A 20,932-nucleotide genomic window follows, 5' to 3' on the forward strand; every position below is an offset into this window, starting at 1 on the left:
TGGGCACAGATGCCCCCACGGGCACCATGGTGCCTGCGGGCACGGCGTTGGGGACCCCTGCTCAAGAGAGAAGGGATGTGAAATCTGCAAGATCAATGAGGCTATTGCTCACTAGGGTAGTGGGGAGGGAGGTCTGTATAGTGAAACCTGCCTGGGGTCATAGCACAATATTTAATAATACACCACTACCTTGATATAACACGACCCAATATAACACAAATTTGGATATAATGCAGTAAACAGCGCTCTGGAGGGGCGGGGCTGCACACTCTGGTGGATCAAAGAAAGTTCAATATAACGTGGTTTCACCTATAACGTGGTAATTTTTTTTGGCTCCCAAGGACAACATTATATCGGGGTAGAGGTGTACTCAGCATTTACAAACAGTAGCCCTTTGCGTGTTCAAAGCACTAGCTCATGCCTGGACAATGCTAAACACCCCCTCACAACGTGAAACACAATATTCTCAAGCACTTTTCATTTCAGAGGCTCATGAAGAATGAGCACTATGTTTGAATAAAAGATTATGGCTGTGATTTCCCTTGCCAGAATGAGTCAAAGATATGCACAGGGAGCTGTGAAGCATGCTCAGTAGTGCAATGTTTGTGCAATGGTGAGCACATTGCTGCTAATGCAAAGCAGCTTTATCTTTAACTCTTAGAGGGCTGGTTCAGACCATAATGCCCATCATGGTCCTGTCCAGACAGGAAATAATAATAAAAAAAAGGCACAATCATGTAATTAATCAAAAGTAACTAACTAGAGATACAGGAATAAATAAGAAAACAAGATAAGATGCCATCACAAAAATTCACTAGAACACACTAGGGAAAAATAAGAGAGAAAACTCTTCCTTCTATAATCAGTAACCATCAAAAGTAAAAAAATTAGGATATTTTATATGTGTTTTTTTAGAGGAGCTGAGGGTGTGCAGCTTTCTTTGGCTTCATATGCAGTTTTGGTGTTCAGCATTTCTGAGATCAGCTCCAAGGTGACTTGGGTTGGGCACCCAAATCTGAAGCCCTACAAATCAGTGGCCACTTAAAAAAAATTGGCCCAAATCTTTCACAAGAAATCATTTTTATTGCTGTTCAAACCTTACAATCTATTTTGAGTCATGGAAGACCTTAGGGATAAGATGAATGAGGTGGAGAGACAAAATGGAAGTACTACAGACCACATTTTCCAAAATGGCTTCTTATTTTAGAGTCCCAGCTTGAGTCACACGGTGCCTGATTTTTAAAAGTGCTCCTCTGAAAACGAGGCCCAAGTTGACTCAAGCTGAGCACCGAAAATTAAGTGCTGAGCAGCCACTTGAAAATACTGGCTTTGGAAGTTGCTTCTTCTGCCATTTGTTTAGGATAGGTGTCTGATCCACTTTTTCAATACACAATTGCTGGCATAGACTGTGCAGGGGACCTGAAGCAGGTAAATCAATTACCCATATAATTAATCCTCTTTGGTGTTGCAGTAGATTGAGTTCAGAGAAACTTTTCCTGGGCAACTGCAGTGAAAGCTTCCCCAAACTGCCAACTAATATACATCATTCCTAATCCAGAAGGACCACCTTTGCGAGCAAGGTGACAGCTCAGCCTCCATGTCCTTCTCAGTCCTTAGCCTCTCTGCTGGGACTTCCAGAGGAGCTGATTGTGGTGGCTGTTGTTTTTTTTTGTTTTTTTGTTTTAAGAAATATGGATACGTGCTTATTTGGAAATGGATAGAAACCACTCATCTCGTTGCAGAGAGTGACTACTAAACAGGATTTGCAGAAGTTGCTCATGGCAGATTTCCGTCTCTTTTTCCATGATTATTTGACACAGTGGGTAGGCAGAGACTGGGTTTTGGTCTCTGGGGCCATTCTTGCATGTTAACACAGAAACGCTGTAACCTTGGTTTTTCAGTCTGGGGCAAAATCTTTCCTTTACTAGGCTGTGCCATGTTATAAGGGTGCAGGAATGATAGCAGTGCCAGCACAGAGCAGAGCAGCAACATGCTCAGCAGTAAGGCTTACTGCTGCTCCACACAGTACTGCTACATATGGCAGCATATGCATGGCGGAGGGAAGGATCTGGCTATTCCCGAAACACGTGCAGCACACTTCTTGGGTCAACATTGTGTTAGCTGGGTCCTGGTCTAGCACTGAAGGGAGCACAGGAGGAGATTTTCTTTGCACCCTTTTTCCTGCTAGCACACTCACAGTAGGCAGGACAGGATTTTGCCCTGAATGAGCTATTCTGAACCTGTGAACCTGAGCACTCCTGTTGTTTCTATTGACTGTGTTGTATCAATAGGCAAAACCTTTAGGAAGCCACAGCAAAATATCTGGGCTGCAAACCACAGGAAACTAGAACAAGGCAAGATGCAAAGTGCATCATTTTAATACTGAGCCAGACAGTGCTAGATAATATCATTTAAATAATTTCCCTGCCTTCTCCCTTAAAGACTCCTCTCAGCATCACTTTTTGTAGGGCAGGGAGGATCAAGCAATAGGGGGTCACTGATGTACACTGCTAACTCACTGGCTTTTCTTCTATACCCTCAACATGGAGCCCGCCTGTGCCAGCTCACAAATGGGGACATGATAGCATATCTCTGAACTCCACTCTGCTCCCAGTAAGTCAACATGAAAAGCCAAATCCTTTGAGACATTCTGCAAGAAAATCTTTTCCAAATACCTGTTCAACTGCACTTATCTCCTCAAAGTCTCTCCTAAAAATTCAGTATTATTGAGGCTTCATTATGCAAACACTGTTTGGGGGTCAGACACTCTTTTGATTTTTGGGTACAATAGACCAAGCCATAAATGATCAGATACGAGAAGTAGATAAAATATTTCATCTGGGAAATGACCTGTAAAATTCAATTGTCCTCTGAAGAGCACTTGTACCAAATCTGGAAACTTAATTAATTAATTAAATTGTGAAACACAGCAGTCTTATTCCTGCTTTAAGTGCAAATCTTCATGTAAATTTCACGATGAAGCAGCTACCAGCCCCTCCAGATAAGTCTGCCTCAGGAATTCTGCTGATTTGAGCTTCATTCCTGCCCCACAAAAAAAAAATCTAAATTCTTGGATACAAGGTGGACTGCTGTTGTAAGGTAAGAGACCAAAGAATAATTGCATCCAGCACTCAGAAGTATGGTATCTCAAACAACTGCATGCCTTGTCATGTTATTTCTCTCAGAAAATGGTGTCTTCAATTGTAATCACTAAGAACATAGGAATTGCTACACTGGGTCAGACAAATGGTCTCATAATCCAGTGTTCTGTCTTTGACAGTGGCCAGGGGTACCAGATGTTTCAGAGGAAGGTGCCAGAAATATGACTCACTACAGCACAGCCATAATTTTCCTTGAAATTCAAGGTCTCTCTCTTCAGTAACAATGACATGGAACCCTCCATGGTTCCATGTATATACATCAGATACCACAGAATGACTGTATCGTAGATAATGACATTGGAAGCTTATTCTCTTAGGGTAAGTGATAAAACACCTTCTCTGGTGTCCTATCTCTACATTTACCAGGATCCCTCATGAATGGTAACAGAAGTCCACTTCAACTCTGGATTTGACACCAGTGTGACTAAGATCACAGTGTAGCCCTCTGATCACACTGGAACTGCCTGTTCTAAGCAGTTTCTGGACCTGTGTGCTTGTTTTTCCATGTCTTGTGAAGATTCCAGCATTTCCTCCAGAATACGCTTATTTATTCATTGGCCACTTGCACATTAGATGCACAAGGGAAGTGCCCATTGCTTTACTGTTCTTGTAAGATATTGCAGCCCAATGTATCTGTCAGACAGAGCCATCTTCCACTGTCGCTATGGCTGGACAGCATACTACAGTCAATTGCAAAGGAGATGGATATATCTGTCTCCGTTGCTAAAGGCAGACCAGGATCCACACCCAATCAGGAAGCAGAAGGAAGCAGGACTGAGACTTGCTTTGAAACATCAGCTCTCTAAAGGAACCAGCATTTTCTTCACTGCATTTTATTATTTGTGTAGTTTTTAAGAATGACAAGTGGCCTGTGGCAGCCCTTCCATGCTGCAAGACTGTTCTACACAGGAACAGGAGGGATGGGTTAACTAGCCAGTCAGTGTTGAAAATGACAGCACAAAGCCAGTCTGCTATGATAGGAACAACACATTTTAAAATGACGTGAAAGAGGCCCTCTGCCTCCACTACATCAAATGACTGCTCCCTTCCTGACCACAAATACACTCCAATTAGTCTAAACCCGCTTCATTAAAATACAACAATCTCATATAGCCCTCTCCAAACACAAGTCTCTCAGATGCAAAAGATCTGGAAACCACCTTAGGAAAAGTGATCAAATGCCAGCGCATGTACTGAGACTTACCTAAGGACCACAGAGATGGACTCCTGCGAGAGCTCCCTGCATACCCCGCAGTAGCAGGTTCACACCATAAATGTGTCTGAGGCCTGGTGGAATTATGCTTTTTAAAAGTCTTCTTATAACCACATAATATTCTACTCTGTGGAAAATGAAGCATGGAGAGAGATGTGATTCATAACCTTTATTTGCAAACTTCCTTCATTACAACACATCCACCAGTGAACCCCAGGCCTGGACTCTGGGCAAGGAGGATCCTCTTTTGTGAGCCAGAATCTTTTTTTAAAAAATACACAATTGTGGTAAATACTTAAAAAACTAAACAATGATTTACCCCTCAGTGTTTTTAAGCCTGGGTGAAAATTAAACCTCCCCCCCCGCACCCCATTTCTCTCACAATTTCCATTTTCTAGACCCAGGGTGAGATAAAAGGAAAAGCATAGGGCTCCTGATCTGTGATATAATTAAAAAAAAACAAAACACAATGGAGAGGGAGTAGAAGCAGATGGCTTGGAGGCTGGTTTGGGAAAAATTATCTGGATAGAATATGGGGTGACCCAAACAATTTTACTTCCATAGACCCAGTGACTAAATACTTGCAACAGGCTATGCAGCTTCACATTACCCCAGTTAGAGCCTGTGAGCTGCAAGAACCTCAGGGAGCATTGCTTTTGTTTATTACTATTAAAACTCTTGATAAAACTGTAGCCAAAATGAACTTGGTAACAATTAGAAAAGGTCTCCTTTCTTAGTTAACTACACTGTGTTATCTCACTGCCTCTTTTGGCCAGAAAGAGGCAATCAGCAGAGAACTGCAGACCATCATACAAAGTCTCGCTATGTGAGTTACATTCGACCACCGACTGAGAATTGAAAGAGTAGCCATGCTCCCCACAATGTGTCATCGGTCATGGGATCGATTAGTGGATTCTCCAGCACCTGAAAGATAAAAAAAAAATCACAAGCTTCATTGTACACTTCCTATAAGGATGCAATTACCATCTGCGGAGGAGCTCCTGTTTTCCTTCTTGAGCAGAGATAGGAGAGCATATATGTGGGGGGAGGGTACCAGGGTGACAATGGGGTATACGTACAGAGGAGGCTGAAAGTAAGAGGAATTGTTGTTCCACTTCCTGAGTACTGACAGGGAAAGTCATCACACAGAGTGAGTTTTTCCCTTTCACTCTCTGTTTACCCACAATGTGATTTACCCTTGCAGATGGGAGAAATGTGAAAGCTCTAGTAACTGAGAGACGGACAGCCCTGGAAATCTTAGAAAAGGTTCATTCATCATCAATGTCTAAAGCTTTCCTACTCATCTGGTTCATGTTATGGCTGTAAAAAGGTCATTTTCCAAGGTAAAGATCTTCATCCTGCTGCTCTTGGAGGGTCAAAGGGTGTTTCTATTACTGTCTTCAGAGCTGCAGCTGCCTCCCACAACAGGGTTAACAGACATTTTAAAATATCTTTTCAAAACATTTGTTCCAGCAGATTATATCAGTATAAGAAAAACAGAGACTGACGCTAAGTGCCCTCTACGCCAGTAAATCTGAGGCCAAGAAATAAACATGACAGGTAGTTCAAGATGGATGTCAGATGGAAATTTCTTAGGTTGTGCTGTTTATCATCATCCAATTCAGAAATGTGTCACCACAACTCTCAGCACATTGGATTTTGTTCACTATTTCCTGTTGCAGCATTGCTTTCTGCTTCTATAAGATACTTGTTATGGGCGGAAATCCCTTTTCAGGGACAATATGACATTCATTACAAAATGTTTCTTATCTAAAATGCTAATGATGCTGGGAGAAGAGATTCAAACTAGGGATGTAAATATCATTTTTAAAAGTACCTATTTAAACTATCACAATTATATTGGTTAACCATTTAATCGTTAACAAGTTCACAATCTACCTCACATATATATTATCTTTGTCACTTTTCAGAGGCCGCACTGGCCTAGTACTGGCACCCAAGTGAAGATCTGTGCTTTCAATATACAGTATTTTTGACCTGACTGGGTCCCTTGAAAGTCTCTGCAGACACACGGAAACAGGCCAGGAGGAGGTGGCATGCAAATGGAGGCAGTGATCCCCAGCCTGTACAGCAGTCATGGGAGGCCAAGGGGACGGTGGGGCTGGGAGCCCAGACACACCCGTGCTGAGCACACAGAGGTTCCTGAGGGGCACGAGCTGCAGCTGTCTGAACAGTGTGGCTGGAGGGCAGAGACAGGCTGTGGCACCATGAAGCAGACCCCCTGCAGCAGATGCCCCTTCTCCCCGGCCGGTCGTTGCCTCAGGAAGGAGGCTCCTCCCTGTTCCCCATCACAGGGATTCTCCCCGCAAGGGAGGGGGTTGGCAGACTCACACATCAGGTCCCACCAACAGCTTGGGCGGAGCCTCATGCATCCCTTCCCTTCCCTTCCTGGCCGGTGACAACTGAATTGTCATAGTAACATTCAAACTCAGAGGCTGGGAAAGTTCCGCTTCTGCAGCCCCATCCCATCATGTGACACCCCTCACCCCAGCGTTAACTGCAATATATGAATGGTGAGACGAATACTTATCGGTTAACCGTCTAACCATTTCATAGTTTACATCCCTAATTCAAACCATACAGCTGCTGTTAGAAGGTGATAAATGCACAATCTAGGGTGGTTAGCTATACACAGTTCTGTGCATAAATAGTGAGTTAAACTAAGAGTTATAAGAATAGGGGCTGCAGGATCAGCAGCTACAATGACACGTTTAATTTTGGAGAAGCAATTTATGTGAAAGAAAATCCCTCTCTAGTACTTGGTGGACACTGCCCAGGGAATTGGTCTCTGACAACTTTGGGTTTGGAGACCTTGGGGCAGAGAGATGTCTCTCAGCACTAAAAGGAGAAGAATTGCTAGGACATGAATCAACATCTTTAATATGTCACCAGGAGCTAATTCTTCCTAATGCCTACTGGCCTCTATGACCAAATAATGGGACTGAGCAACAGACGGCTGGGATTCCCCACACCCAGCTTCTCAGTCAGAGACCCAAATTGCTTACCAGCGATTCCCATTTCAAAGATTTGCCTCTGAACATGCAAAAGCCAGTAAGCAAAGGACAGCACTGACAGAGTCTTTATTCTACCTAGGAAGAAATCTTATCGCACTGTAAATATCCTGAGATTACAGGCAGTGGCCCCAAATATCCAAGTCAATGTGCATGAATGTCAGAGCCAGGCTAGCCTGCCTTACATAGGATCCAAGACCTTTAAGGGACACAGGAATCAAGATAATAGTAATGGAGAAAGGCGAACACTAGTCAAACCTGCCTCACAGCTGTCAAAAAGGAACACTCCAAAATGTATCTATATCTTCACTTTTTTTATAAGACGGGACATGATGTCATGGCTGAGGGAGGAGCTAAAAACATTTCTTTCACAGGAGATAAATCTCACCTGTACTGAGGGAGAAGGCCAGCGGAAATTAAACCGTAGACATTCAATGCTCAATCTCTTAAAGAAAATGCCACCTCATACAAGGCTGTGGCTGGAATAACTAGGTGGCTCCCTTGCAAAGAAGGCTGGATTTTTGGAAGAGCTCAGCTCATGTACAGAGTTCAGCACTCGCTTTCAAAAGAGCCCAGTACCCTACATACACTGCATGTTTCTGAGCTCTTCTGAAATGAATGGGAATTAGGAGTGCTCAGCACCTAACAGAATCAGAGCACGAAGTTATGTGCTTATACCAATGTTGGGACTAATTTTAGGCAGCCATATTTGAAAATGTTGGTCGGAGAAGAGGACCTTCCTCTGGTGGAAGAGCCTGGAAATAGAACACTTGTGTGCATGTTTTCAGCCAATCCTAATAACTTCAGCAATCGTATATGCTTTTGGTACCCGTCCCATCATGATGATCCTTAAAGAAGCCCCCTACTTTCCACTTCACATCTCCCATCTCCATCTGGAGATGTTCTTTTCTTTGTAGGCTGAGTGCACTCTTTTACCTGGCTGTGTCCCAAGGCCTGGATTTCCTCCAGATGGGGTGTGGAAACAGATGGGCACTGGGATTTGCCAAGCACAGCCTGAGGGGAACTGGAAAAAACATCAGAACAAGTTAGCACACATGAGAATCTGGGACCTCCTGGGTGTTCCTTCTGCAATCATGCACCACCCACCATTTACATTAGCCTCCCAACAGCAGGTCTGGAAGGACATCTGCAGGAGAAGGTTCTGTGCACATACTGGTGAGCTCTGCATAAACCCATGCCACCTCCCCACCCTTATTAGAATGGTTAAACAGATCCTGCAGTGAGAGCACTGTCACGGCCAGGAGCGCTAAAGAGGGCTGGCATATAGATTCCTGATTTTGCTTATGTACTCAGAATACACTCTACAGCAAGGAGACATCTACCAAGGATTATGTCTATCCTGGAGAATATGATAAAAACAATGATTTTAGAGTCAAAACACACAGCTTTTGGAACTAACTAAAACATCCTTAGTGATGCCTTTACAGTCTTTCAAGGCCTCTAGCTGAGAGTCTCAGATCTCAGTCTGTAGCTTGCCCCTCATCCAGACTTCACAACTGGGCTTTCCCAAAGCTTCCACCTTGGGACAACAGAAATGCTGGCTATGCTTAGAGACAAGGGTGCTAGGCCAAGAAAGGGGGTGGGGGAGACTTGGCAGATGGGATGAATGCATCTCTCTCTCTCTCTCAATTACCATCTCAAAGTCTCAGAGGTACCTCCTGATCCTGCCTGCTGTGTGAGTAGCGCTGTCCATGCTGCTCCCAGCAACACTCCTCACTGTCACTTGGCTTTCAGCAGATGCAGAGCAGAGGACCCATTGCTAGAGGTATTCCCAGCAGCCTAAGCTAAGGTCGCAACAATGCAGGCAGTATCCACAATTTGCAATGAGCACTGAAGCATTTGTACATCCTAAACCAATATGCTGTCTGGAAAATCCAGGTTTTCTTGCATTTCTGTTTCAAATGCCCATCACTAGGGAGTTTTGCTCTGCAGGAATCATGAGCTGTGCCAAATTTCACCCACTCCAACCAGAGGAGCAAGGAGGACACAGCAAGGTTGGTCTGAACAAGCAATGGCTTGGGGCCCCACACAGAGCCACAGTTTACTTCCTGGACACAACTCTTCCCACCCAGCAGCACGATCAGATAGTCCAATTCCTCCCCCACACTCCTTCCTCGCAGCCCTGAGCCCTGCAAATCACAAAGCCGGATTTGGATACATCCAGGGGTTAAAGACAGTCTATAAACAGATGCAGGAAATCTACTGGAGTTGTTCTAATGAGCTTTCAGGCTGAGTCCAGTCAGGATAAGCACTAGAAAGAGACTAAGGCTCCCTCGATCGACCTGTAGATCTGCCCCTGCAATTGTCAACAACCAATCAGGGATAGAGGGTGATCTGGTAGTGAGAGCATGTGGTTTGAAGTCCATTCCAGGCACTGACTGCATGTGACCTTGGGTAAGTCATGTCCTTTTCGAGGCCTCATTTTTCTCATCTGTAAAGTGGGGACAATGCCATTGACCTGCCTTACAGGGTGTTTGAGAGGCTCCTTTCATTAATATCTGAGATCCTCGGATGGAAAGAGTTTAGTGTGATATTATTATCAATTATTGTAGTTGTTATTAGGTGGAAGGAACTGGAGCTTTTCCTCTGAGGCAAAGATTAGCTGAGGTTATAGTGGCCCAACAAGCACAATGATATTCTCCTCTTACCATTGGGCCAGATGTCCACTGATTAGAGGTCTAGCCCATAACAATTAAGGACAATCACAGAATCATAGAATATCAGGCTTGGAAGGGACCTCAGGAGATCATCCAGTCCAACCCCCTGCTCAAACCAGGACCAGTCCTCTGTGGCTTCCAGTCTCCATGGGTAACACCAAAGTGATGAAGGAGCCCCAAGTCCCCCTGGCTTTTAAAGAGACTCAGGTCTCCAAATGCCTGCGTCACTTTTGAAAAGTCTACATCTTGTGCCAATTTCAGGACCCTCCTGGGAGAAACTGAGGCGGGTAATAAGTCAATGTGCAGCAGTAGCAGCAGGGATAGGAGAAGTGGAAACTAACCCTGTCCTCATGTCTAGGTGTCCTTGCAATCAGCAAGAGTTACCACAGCCAGGAGTATGATAAGGAGGGATGGCATGCAGCTTCTTGACATTGGTTATGTACCCAAGTCACATATTGCAACAAGGAGATATTTACCCGTATATTTCCCCCAACTGCAGAATATATTTTAAAAATAAATATGATCCAGTCTAGAAACAGAACATATGGATTTAAATCCAGCCTGTAGTGCTCCTGCCCTGAAGGGTTAAAAACAGCCCTGGGAGGGCGCTGTGGCTGGAGAGAGCAGCTACTAAGCTGGGCTGATGGGCAAGTGGCTGCAGTTGGGCCACGCCCCAATCAGGCCACAGCTGGCCTGTATAAAGAGGCTGGAAGCCAGAAGGAGGAGTCTCTCTCTGGCTGTAGAGGGAGATGGGCTTGTCTGCAGGGACCTGAGCAGAGTACCTGAGTGGAGCAGGGCTGGGAAAAGGCAGAGGAGCTGGGGCGCTCCAGCCTGGAAAGTCTCAGGCTGTGGCCTAGCATTGGGCCAACAGGTACCGGAGGTTGCAGAGGGAAGCCTAGGGGTAGGCAAAGGCAGCAGGTCCAAACCCAACCTTGCCAGTGAGGAGCAGGCTGATACTGCAGTCTGCCCCAGGGCATGGGGCTAGATGATGACTGGCAGTAGCCTTATATTGAGGTGAAGTGGGAATAGTGGGTGGGGGTTTCCTGGGAGGGGAGACCCTAAGACTGAGGGGTTACTGCCAGGTAAAAGGGCACTGGGTCCAGGGAGGGACATGGTGGCCAGAGGACAGGTGGATCACTGGCCTGCAGAGGGAGCTCTGGAGCTGGAATGAGCTAGTCACAGCAAGAGGCGCCGCAGGGTGAGTCCGCTCCTCTACACAGCCATAACGTCACCAGCGGCTCCTCTGTGACCCTTCTTGACCTTTAGTTGCTATTTAAGACCATGTGAATCCCAGAGCTCAGCCTGCAGCCCTGCCCCATTGTGTCTATTACAATCCCCAGGCCTGGGCAATCCCAAACCACCCAGCATGGGATATTTGAAATGCTAGTTCTGGCATGAGCTGCAGGCACCAGGCCAACTGGGGAAGACAGGAAAAGTGTCAAGAGGTTTCAGCAGGGGACTGGGAATGAGAAGGTTTGAGTTCTTTTCCCAACCCTCACACTGACTCCCTCTGTGCCCTTGGCAAATCACAACCTCTTCATGCCTCAGTCGCCTCTCCCTCAAAATGGGGATAATAATGCTTACCTACCTACGAGGACTTCTGTGAGAATTAATTACATAGTATTTGATAATGTCATTATTACACAAATGGTAGGAATGAAGGGGAAGGACTGGGCTAGGAGGTTGCTGCTTCTATTTTGTCCTGCAGCTCAGTAAACAAAAGCAACTTCATGGTATTTGCTCTGTGACATCTACTGGTACCAGAGCATTTTTTTGCATCCCATGAGCTGCAAAACCTGCCCGGGAAAATCTGCAACCATGAGGCATCTGGTACAGTCAGAAATCCTGGCACAGAAAAGAGACAGACAGCGCAGCTGCAGTTCAGGGGCTGCCACCCTTGAAAGCCTGCTGTATGGAACAAATTTGGCCTGATGCTGTGCATCTTCAAAAGCTATTTCAGGATGATTCACAGGCTCCATAAACCCAGTTGTCAGGATTGAGAACGAGCCCACTACACTCAGGACAGGCGGCATCCACTGTTAGAAACAAGCTGGGCCGGCAGTTCAGACGGGGGTGAGATTGATTCGTCCCTTCTCATACAGGACTGGGGGCCTGATTCTCCTTTGCCCTGCACCATGTGGAGCCACTTACGCTGCACACGTAGCATTTCACACATTATGTGCACAGCTGAAGACGTCAATACAAGGCCAGGGCACTGGGAGAATCAGGGCACTGGTGTGGGAAGTATCATCACACAGCTCCCTAAGCCGTACTCAAAGGCAGGGAGCCTGGAGACCAGGGAAAGGACTGAGCACAGAACTCCACTCTCACTTGTGTCCTCTGCTCCCGTTACCTGTGGGGAAGAATGGCTTCCAGGGACCCTAGCTGTCCTTCTCTAAGCACGAAACTTTCAAGCTCTAAATCTGTCTGGTGACTGATATTTTCTGAACTGGCCTCAATACAGCCACCTCCAGGGACCTTGCTCATAGAAGCTCTGACACCTGCTGAAGTAAATGCCAATGTTAAGAGAGCTGCAGAGAACAAGGCTCAGCCCACAAACCCCAGACCCCCTCATCAAAGGCTGCATGACAGATGCACCACAATCCCACACCCGCAATTATGGCCAGCCACAGTAATTAGCTAGCACCTAGCTGCTGCACAACTGGCTGCTCCTCTCCCCACCCGCTCCCATTTCAGCTCTGGAGACATGAATGAATGTGTCCAATTCCAGAGAAGGGGGAGAAGCTGAGGGATCAGTGAACTACATGGGGTGGGACTGGAAGGAGCCAGTGAGAAGGCAGGGAAAGGAAGGGAGAGGTGCGAAAGACAAGGAGGAGTAAGTAAGGACAAAAGGAAGTGAAAAAGGCCAGGTTTCTGAAGGACTGATACTCCCTGCTAGCAGGAGGGCTTGGGTGCCCTGGAGTGACACACAGCCAGGAGGTGAGTGCCTGGTGAGGGATTGCCCAGCCAGTGCCAGGGCAAGCAGCACCCGGCTGTTGAGAACCAAGGGGGGTTAAATATTTAAAAGCCAGCAGCTGAGTAAGGTGAACAGCAAACAGCTGAAGGGAGTTGGCCAGAGGAGCAGCTAAGGAGTAAGCATAAGTGGCTGGAGGGCCTGCAGCCTAAGCAAAGAGGTATGGGGTAAAAATAACCCTGGTCAAGTCGAGTGGTCTAGATTTTCTGTCTTGCTCCCTGACCTCTTGGGAGCAGGACTTGAGAGCTCAGGTTAAGCCCAGCTCCCCTGCTTGTCACTAGACAGAGGAGGCTGCCTGTGGAAACAGGAAGGTCTAAGACAAAAAAATCAAGGAGTTTTCAAACCAACAATGGCTCAGAAGAGAGGGCAGTTCCACTAACCTTCTGTATCAGGGCTGCACATGGGACCCTGGCTGCTCTCACCAGAGACGACTCCTGCACTGGGAGCTGGCTGCCTTGTGTCCAGATGTTTGCTTTGGAAGGGATGTGAGCCACAGAAGTGCAGGACGAAGTTCTCCAGCTTTCTTATGCTGTTCTCAGCCTTAGTGCAGAAAGCTGCTGGCTCTTCCATGTTGACAGGGGTCGCAGAAGTTTTAGTTGAGCTCATTTCCTGTAACGCACTGCTCTGCAGAAAGCTATAGTGATGCAGTGAATGAGAGGCTTGACTTTACTGCTCTCAGTACCTATAGCAGCCCCGCCCCCAAGCCTCCTCTCTCCTAGAAAGGAATCTCTGTCAGCTGAACCTCGGAGCACTAGGCCAGGGGGATGGGGAGTCTGTGCCAGCTGCTCAGAATGGCTGAAGCTGACTTTGGGGCACTGATCACTCCCATCTGTGAAAGGAGTCCAGGCTCCAAAGTGGTCTCACTGGGCACTGCCAGCTTGATGGGAATGTCAGTCCTGTGAGGGAGGCTAAAGTCACAGAGTCGCTGCACTTCTGCTATAATGATGAGACTCCCTCATACATCACCTGGATTCCAGCAAGGTTGAATAGGTCCCATCAGCAGAATAGTCCAGACCCACAGCTGATTGCTCCCACCCCGGACCACAGGGCATGAGGGTATTACTCTCTTTCTGTTCTGAGCCAACGCCTGCATGAAATGCATCTGCAAGATATAGAACAGGGCAGGTGACCTGAGACTCCTGGGAGCCCTAGGGTCAGTACAGGTGTGACTCGGAAAGGAAACTAACAAAGGTTGGTGCTAGTGGACAAACACAACAGGGCTCTCCCCGTCATTATTAATGACTGAATGCCGGTTATGATCCTGGAATGGTGCAATGAAAATGCTCAGCTTTTTACTGAGTTTTACTGAAGTGAATTGCGGGTCCAGGGTCACATGGCTGCACTGGGCTACCCCACTTATTAGCTTGGGGAGCGGGATTCCTCTACTTATAAACTATTATGTTGCTAGCAACTATTAGTATTCATGACCTAGCTTGGCGCTTTGCACCTAGTCCAACCTTGACAAGGCATTTGGGTACAGTGAGAGATGTAGATGCAACCTTCGGATTTTCACTTGCCAGGTTGGTGAAGGGCAAGACATTAAGAAAGTGACATGCTTCCTCCATGGAGGTGTGGGGTTGGAAGGAACCAGATGCCAACTTCACCAATGAATGAGCACTGTCAACTGCCGTGACACCTGCTATACCCTCTCCAGAGTGGTGTCTACTATGATAACAGTTGGATGCAGCAGTAGGGGGCAACTCTGCCTTGACCCTTTTGACACCCAGTGTGTCAACAATGATGCCCAACAGGAACAGAGTGCTGCCCTCATTGCAGGGAGGAGGTGACTTTGATACAAATTCCCTGTTTCCACACACTGATGGCGAAAGGGGGTGGTTCCAAAGAGGATGGAGCTTGGCTGTTCTCAATGGAGGCAGATGAGAGAACAATGCTCTCAAGTTGCAGTGGGGGAGGTCTAGGCTGGATATTAGGAAGCACTATTTCACTAGGAGGGTGGTGAAGCATTGGAATGGGTTACCGAAGGAGGTGGTGGAATCTCCTTCCTTCAAGGTTTTTAAGGTCCGGCTTGACAAAGCTCTGGCTGGGACGATTTAGTTGGTGTTGGTCCTGCTTTGAGCAGGGGATTGGACTAGATACCTCCTGAGGTCCCTTCCAATCCTGATATTCTATGATTCTAACAGGGCAAAGAGGAGGCCAGTGTACCAGAGCATAATCCTGCCATGTCTGCTTGATTCAGTAATGCTGAGTTACTGATCCCAAGCAAGTAGGAGTAGCTAATATTGCCCCTCTGTTTATCAAGAGGTGATCCTAAAACAGGTTTCCATTTGCCTGGACCACATCCCAAGACCACTGGCAGGAGACCAACCTGCAGATTGTGGAATGAAGAATCCACTATTAGGCTGATGTTTTGCTTGGCGAGTTGAAGGCTCCTCATTGGTTGAACTGATGAGCTTTTCCAGCTGCCTGAGCTGGGCTCTTTGACGACGACGGTAATTGGCAAACCAGTAATAGACCTGACGTGGCTTCAAGTTCGTATCCTGAACCAAAGTGTCCTGCAAATCCAGGTAACCAGGGAAAAAGAATAAACCACATCCAAATAACCATGCTTGTTCCTCCAGTTTCCAAAAGCAATCAGACAATATGAGCTTCCAGACCCTCATGCAGGTCCCTGGAGAACATGCATAGCTCCCACTGATTGATCAGCTCATAAAGAGGAAGAGAACAGAAAAAGCTAATTCTCCCTTGACATCCTACGAGAGAAAGGGAACCCCAAGAATCCCAAGGGGTTTTTGCCTTATTTGTAATTTAACGGCTATAAATAACCAACTAATGGAAATAAGCACATTTTTTAAAAGTGAAGGTAATTTATCATTGGAACACAAATTATTGGGCTCAGCGCAGGAATCACTGGGTGACATTCTATGGCCTGCCTTATGCAGACTAAACTCTCATAATGGTCTATTCTGGCCTTAAATAATCTATGACAGGTCTTTAAAATCTCTTATGTATTACATTAAAAATCTAAATTAAGAGAACATTTGATTTAAGCAATCAAAAGTCCAGATGTGCCACAGTTAAGGTTGCACATGTAACCTTTACTTTTCTCCCTTGTATATATTCATTACTATAATCTTTCGTTAAATGATCATAGATTTCTTAAATACAGTACAACAATTTTTCTCTGTTAGATATGTGTAGCATCTTGTAATATATTTTCATACTTTTAAACTTACTATATTATCATTGTGACAATGAAACTATGTCTATTGATTTTGGCTATTTATATAATTTTCCTCTTTCTCAAGAATGTAGTTTAATAATTTAGTCAACATACACGTATTATATTTTGTTTTCAGTCAGAAGTGCAACCTTTCTTGGGTGGAATTCAAGGAAGTTAACTACAAAGCGAATTTCATCACAAACTTGGGGGCCTTATACAAGCTATCAAATTTCACTGTTACTCTATGTTGTTGTATTTAATCGGTGGAATACTGTGCAAAAATGACTTGTTGTGTGCGTTGCATAAAATAACTTTAAGAGACTCGAGGTAGTACACATGCACATATCTAAGGCTGTAGAAAAATTATCTATTTTATTAAACTGCTTGATAAATTACAAGATCATGTAGCATAATGGCCACACACAACAGGACAAAGTTATGGTCTAGTGTGCTACTTTCCACTGTCATTTCCTGACTTCTAAACGCTTAACTGAGCAACCTTAGCATCCTCTTAACACACATTTTTGTATGTTGCTGCTGTTTTAATGAAAATATATATTAAAAACATATTTCATAATGCAGAACTAAGCTAAACATGTTCAGAATAACCTGTTCCCCATACACCGTAGGGGCTTGAAGGAGGGAGCCCCTTGAGTGAAAATTTTAGGAGCGAGGCAGGTTTTACCTTATAAAACAGTGAATCAGAGAAGTATCAGGGGGTAGCCGTGTTAGTCTGAATCTGTAAAAGCAGCAAAGAGTCCTGTGGCACCTTATAGACTAACAGACGTATTGGAGCATTAGCTTTTCCGGGTGCATGCGTGCATCTGACGAAGTGGGTATTCAACCACGAGAGCTCATGCTCCAGTATGTCTGTTAGTCTGTAACATGCCACAGGACTCTTTGAATCAGACAAGGATTCCTGCCAAGTCCTGGCTCATTCAGAGGCCACTTTCACTACATTTGTCTCTGTCCAGCTAAGCTAGATACACATATGCACAGGGCTGACTATTTTGGCTGCAAACTTTACAAGCCTAGCAAGAAAACTCAGTGCACTTTTAAAAAGGTTATAACTCAGTCAAATCACAACCAATTAGCACCAGAACACCTATGGTGGTTCTCAGGGAGAGCTATTTCCCTGCCAAATTTCACCCAATCATTTCTACACTAGAGCTGTTAAAACACTATAACAGGGAAGACATTTTCTCCCACTTCTTTGCTCCACAGAACGACTGAATTTCTTTTGCTTAAGCTTAAAAAAATATTAGAATGCACACCCCTTTGGGCAATGATCAAAGATGAGAAACTGCAGTCCAAAACCTGACTGAAACAAGGGATTAGATCGGAAACATTTGTCACCTTGATCACAGTAGCTGCTGCTGTTCCTGTGCAAGGCAACATTCAGCAACAGCCCAAGTAACACTGTAGCATATAGCATCCATACCCGCTGATCCTTGTTTGGATTCATTGTCACCGTTGCAGCAAATCTGTGCAGCGTTTGGAGCACTTCTTTTGAATACATTTGCTTCCTTCTGCCTTCAGGACAGAGGGAAACTGGTGGAGGAATCCTGTGCAGAGAAAAAAGTATAATCACCAAGGTCCCAAAACTGCGCCGTTAAACTCAATGGAAGTTTTGCCACTGATTGCAATAGGAGTAGGCCAAAGTTTCAAGTTAACAGTGAAACCTGTTCCACAAGAAAGTTCTGTCTTAGGATGTGAATACAGCCTTTTAGTTTCCATCCACCACACTCTCAAATTACAGTAAAGGAAGAGTACCAGATCATCCCCCTGCCAAGGTACCTCTTCCTGTACCGGAATTTCTGCACCGACACCAGGGAATCTGTGTAGTGGATCTCATTCCAAAGTTGCACCAGCTCCTTCTTCTCTTTCACCTTGCAACACTAAGACAATAGCAAGGGCTGAGCACACCCTCTCCAGACAGTCAACCAATGTCTTTTACAGAGGGGATAAAACCCCTCAGCACCCTGAAAGTACTGAAAGGGATTCATGCTGGATCAGCTGAATTGGTAGCCTTCCCCAGAAGTTTGAGTCTCTTGCATGGCCGACTATTACATCTCAACCCTGCATCGGGCACCCTGTGCAAGAAAAGAGCTCATTATGCACCTGTGGCTTTTTTAAAAAAAAACAAAACTGCAAATTTAGACCTGATGAATGGTCCAAAGCCGACATCTCTGGAAACTGAAGTCTCTTCTCTTCACACAACACACACAGCACGATCACTGGCAGCCCTCATACCATCCCACTCATGGGCTTCATCCTACAAGGGGTTGAGCACTCAGGACTTGATCCAGCAAGACACTTACGGACATGGTGAGCTTTAAGCACAAGAAGGATCCCAATTCCAATGGGAATTGCACTTCTGTGGTCCCTGGAGACTTTCACATTCCAAAAAATGCTCTCTTTTACTAAGAGATGTTTTGTCCATGATTTCCCTACAGAGCTCAGCACTGTGTAGCCCTTCCCCAAACTCCTCAGGGACCTCAACAGGCTAGGCTCCTACTTGTAGCTGCTGTAAGCACTGATGTTCTGACTCCTGACATGTATGTTATCAGAGCTTGTCTAACACCACTTCTCCGCCATCCCTGTAGTTCCACTGAAGTGACCACTGATTGCACATTCCTATCTCCAGGAGCCTGCAGGCTGTGTCATGCTGTCCCCTGTCGATATGGACAAGCACACAGGCTCAGACTACTTTGACATTGGTAAGGAAATATTCCTGAAGCTTGCACCCCATCATTGCCTCAACCAGCTTCTCTAGGCTGGGAGACACGCTCTGAAGATCGCCACAGAGTTGTCCTGCTAGATCCAGCAGCTTGGCCTGTGGAGGGTCCTTGTTTTCATTCTTACTAAGCAGCGCCATGAACCACTTCATGCTTACATTCATCCAGACACCTCTTCTATGCAACAAATAAACAACATCTGATGTGTGAGCTGCTAGACGAACACTCTCCTCCCTAACAAGACACGCTGCTAGCTCCTAATTCTCCCTTATGCTATATGTTAAAATACTTCACTGCACTTCTATAGCACTTTCTACCTGACTGTCTCAAATTACAAAGAGTAATTAAGCTTCTCATTCCTCCTGTTAAGACAAGAAGCATTCCAGGTTTGCAGTTGGGAAAACAGAGACACAGAGAGGTGCAGTGACTTGCTGCAAATGACAAGATAGTGAAACACTTTGTAATCCTCAAACTTAGAGAACAAAATCCCTTTCTTGCTAAAAGACAGGGCAAAGGAGCATCAGTAAAAGTTAGAGACAGCAAGCATTGAATATGTGGGATCTTTCAAATAATTATTTATAAAAATGATCCTCCCCCAAAACACTTGGTCTGCTACATAATTATAACCACTGACCAAGTGGTGCAAAATCTAATTATCCAGAAGAATGGGATAACTAAAACCTCAGTCTGGATAGGTGAGATCAAGTTACTGGCTGCCCACTGGAAAAACACTGACTTGGAGCATCTAAAATTCCACAGTGCAATAAATTACAGGCACACGTGACCTATAGCTGATTCACTGGTCTCTTGTATTCTTGTCAAGTATCAGAGGGGTAGCCGTGTTAGTCTGGATCTGTGAAAGCAGCAAAGAGTCCTGTGGCACCTTATAGACTAACAGATGTATTGGAGCATGAACTTTCGTGGGTGAATACCCACTTCGTCGGATGCCTCTGACGAAGTGGGTATTCACCCACAAAAGCTCATGCTCCAATACGTCTGTTAGTCTATAAGGTGCCACAGGACTCTTTGCTGCTGGTATTCTTGTAAATGCCATCAAGTGGTAACTGCCCTGCACACTGGACTTTGGAAGGAGTACCTACAGAATTAGACATATATGCACCTCTTGAAGGATAGAACAGTGGTTCTCAACCTGTAGGTTGGGACCCCAAAGTGGGTCGCGGACCTGTTTTAATGGGGTCGCCAGGCTGGCATTAGACTTACTGGAGCCCAGGGCCAAAATCCAAACCCCACAGCCCAGGCTTTGGCTTTGGCTTTGCCCCTGCCACCTGTGGCAGTGGGGCTTGGGTGGGCTCAGCCTTCGGTCCCCCTTCTTGGGGTCATGTAGTAATTTTTGTTGTCAGAAGAGGGTCACAGTGCAATAACATTTGAGAACCCCTGGGATAGAATGCAACTGGCTAAGAACCAGAGAAAGAGTTTAGCTAAGAAGACTAGACCACATGGGCAGTCATCCATGGCGGACCCTCAGGCTTTGTCTTCACTGCAAAAAAGGTGTGTTTTTGCATCGAGCTGGCCATCTCACCGTATAATCCTAGTGGAGATAAGGCACAGGGACTTTTACCTCGATGTAGCTAACTGGGGTTGATCTCAGGTTTCACTGAGGTGAAAACTTCAGAACCTGGTCTCTACTAGGATTTTACATTGAGATACCTACACTGATTTAAGCACACACTTTTTATTGCAGTGAAGACAAAGCTGTATCCCCGTTCTTGATGAGGAAAAGGGTGTATTTTTACATTTGTTAACTAATCTGTGTTAAAATCCTAGGGAAGACAAGGCAGTTGTAGGTTTTAAATGTATTAGCTGGTCAAGGTAAACCCTAGCATTGAACCACTGTTGGCCCATGCTTAAGTCTTCTCCCTCCCCTTTTTATTTAAATGATGCTTTTATTTGGCTGCTTAGCATTAGTTTTATATTTTATTTTTAATCTATTGCTT

General features: G+C 45.4%; 1 protein-coding gene across 1 annotated transcript in view; it reads right to left on the bottom strand.

The window, feature by feature from the left end:
* Positions 1 to 5,279: 5,279 nt before the first annotated feature.
* LOC142047912 (uncharacterized) overlaps positions 5,280 to 20,932 on the bottom strand; it is a 40,816-nt gene continuing 25,163 nt past the window's right edge. Inside the window, 8 exon segments of the mRNA XM_075073560.1 lie at positions 5,280 to 5,298; positions 8,343 to 8,430; positions 13,439 to 13,692; positions 14,025 to 14,160; positions 15,385 to 15,571; positions 17,681 to 17,804; positions 18,037 to 18,136; positions 18,880 to 19,207. Coding sequence (XP_074929661.1) covers positions 5,280 to 5,298; positions 8,343 to 8,430; positions 13,439 to 13,692; positions 14,025 to 14,160; positions 15,385 to 15,571; positions 17,681 to 17,804; positions 18,037 to 18,136; positions 18,880 to 19,207 — 1,236 coding nt within the window.

This window comes from Chelonoidis abingdonii, chromosome 18, assembly GCF_003597395.2.
Source record: "Chelonoidis abingdonii isolate Lonesome George chromosome 18, CheloAbing_2.0, whole genome shotgun sequence".
Classification (NCBI taxonomy): domain Eukaryota; kingdom Metazoa; phylum Chordata; order Testudines; family Testudinidae; genus Chelonoidis; species Chelonoidis abingdonii.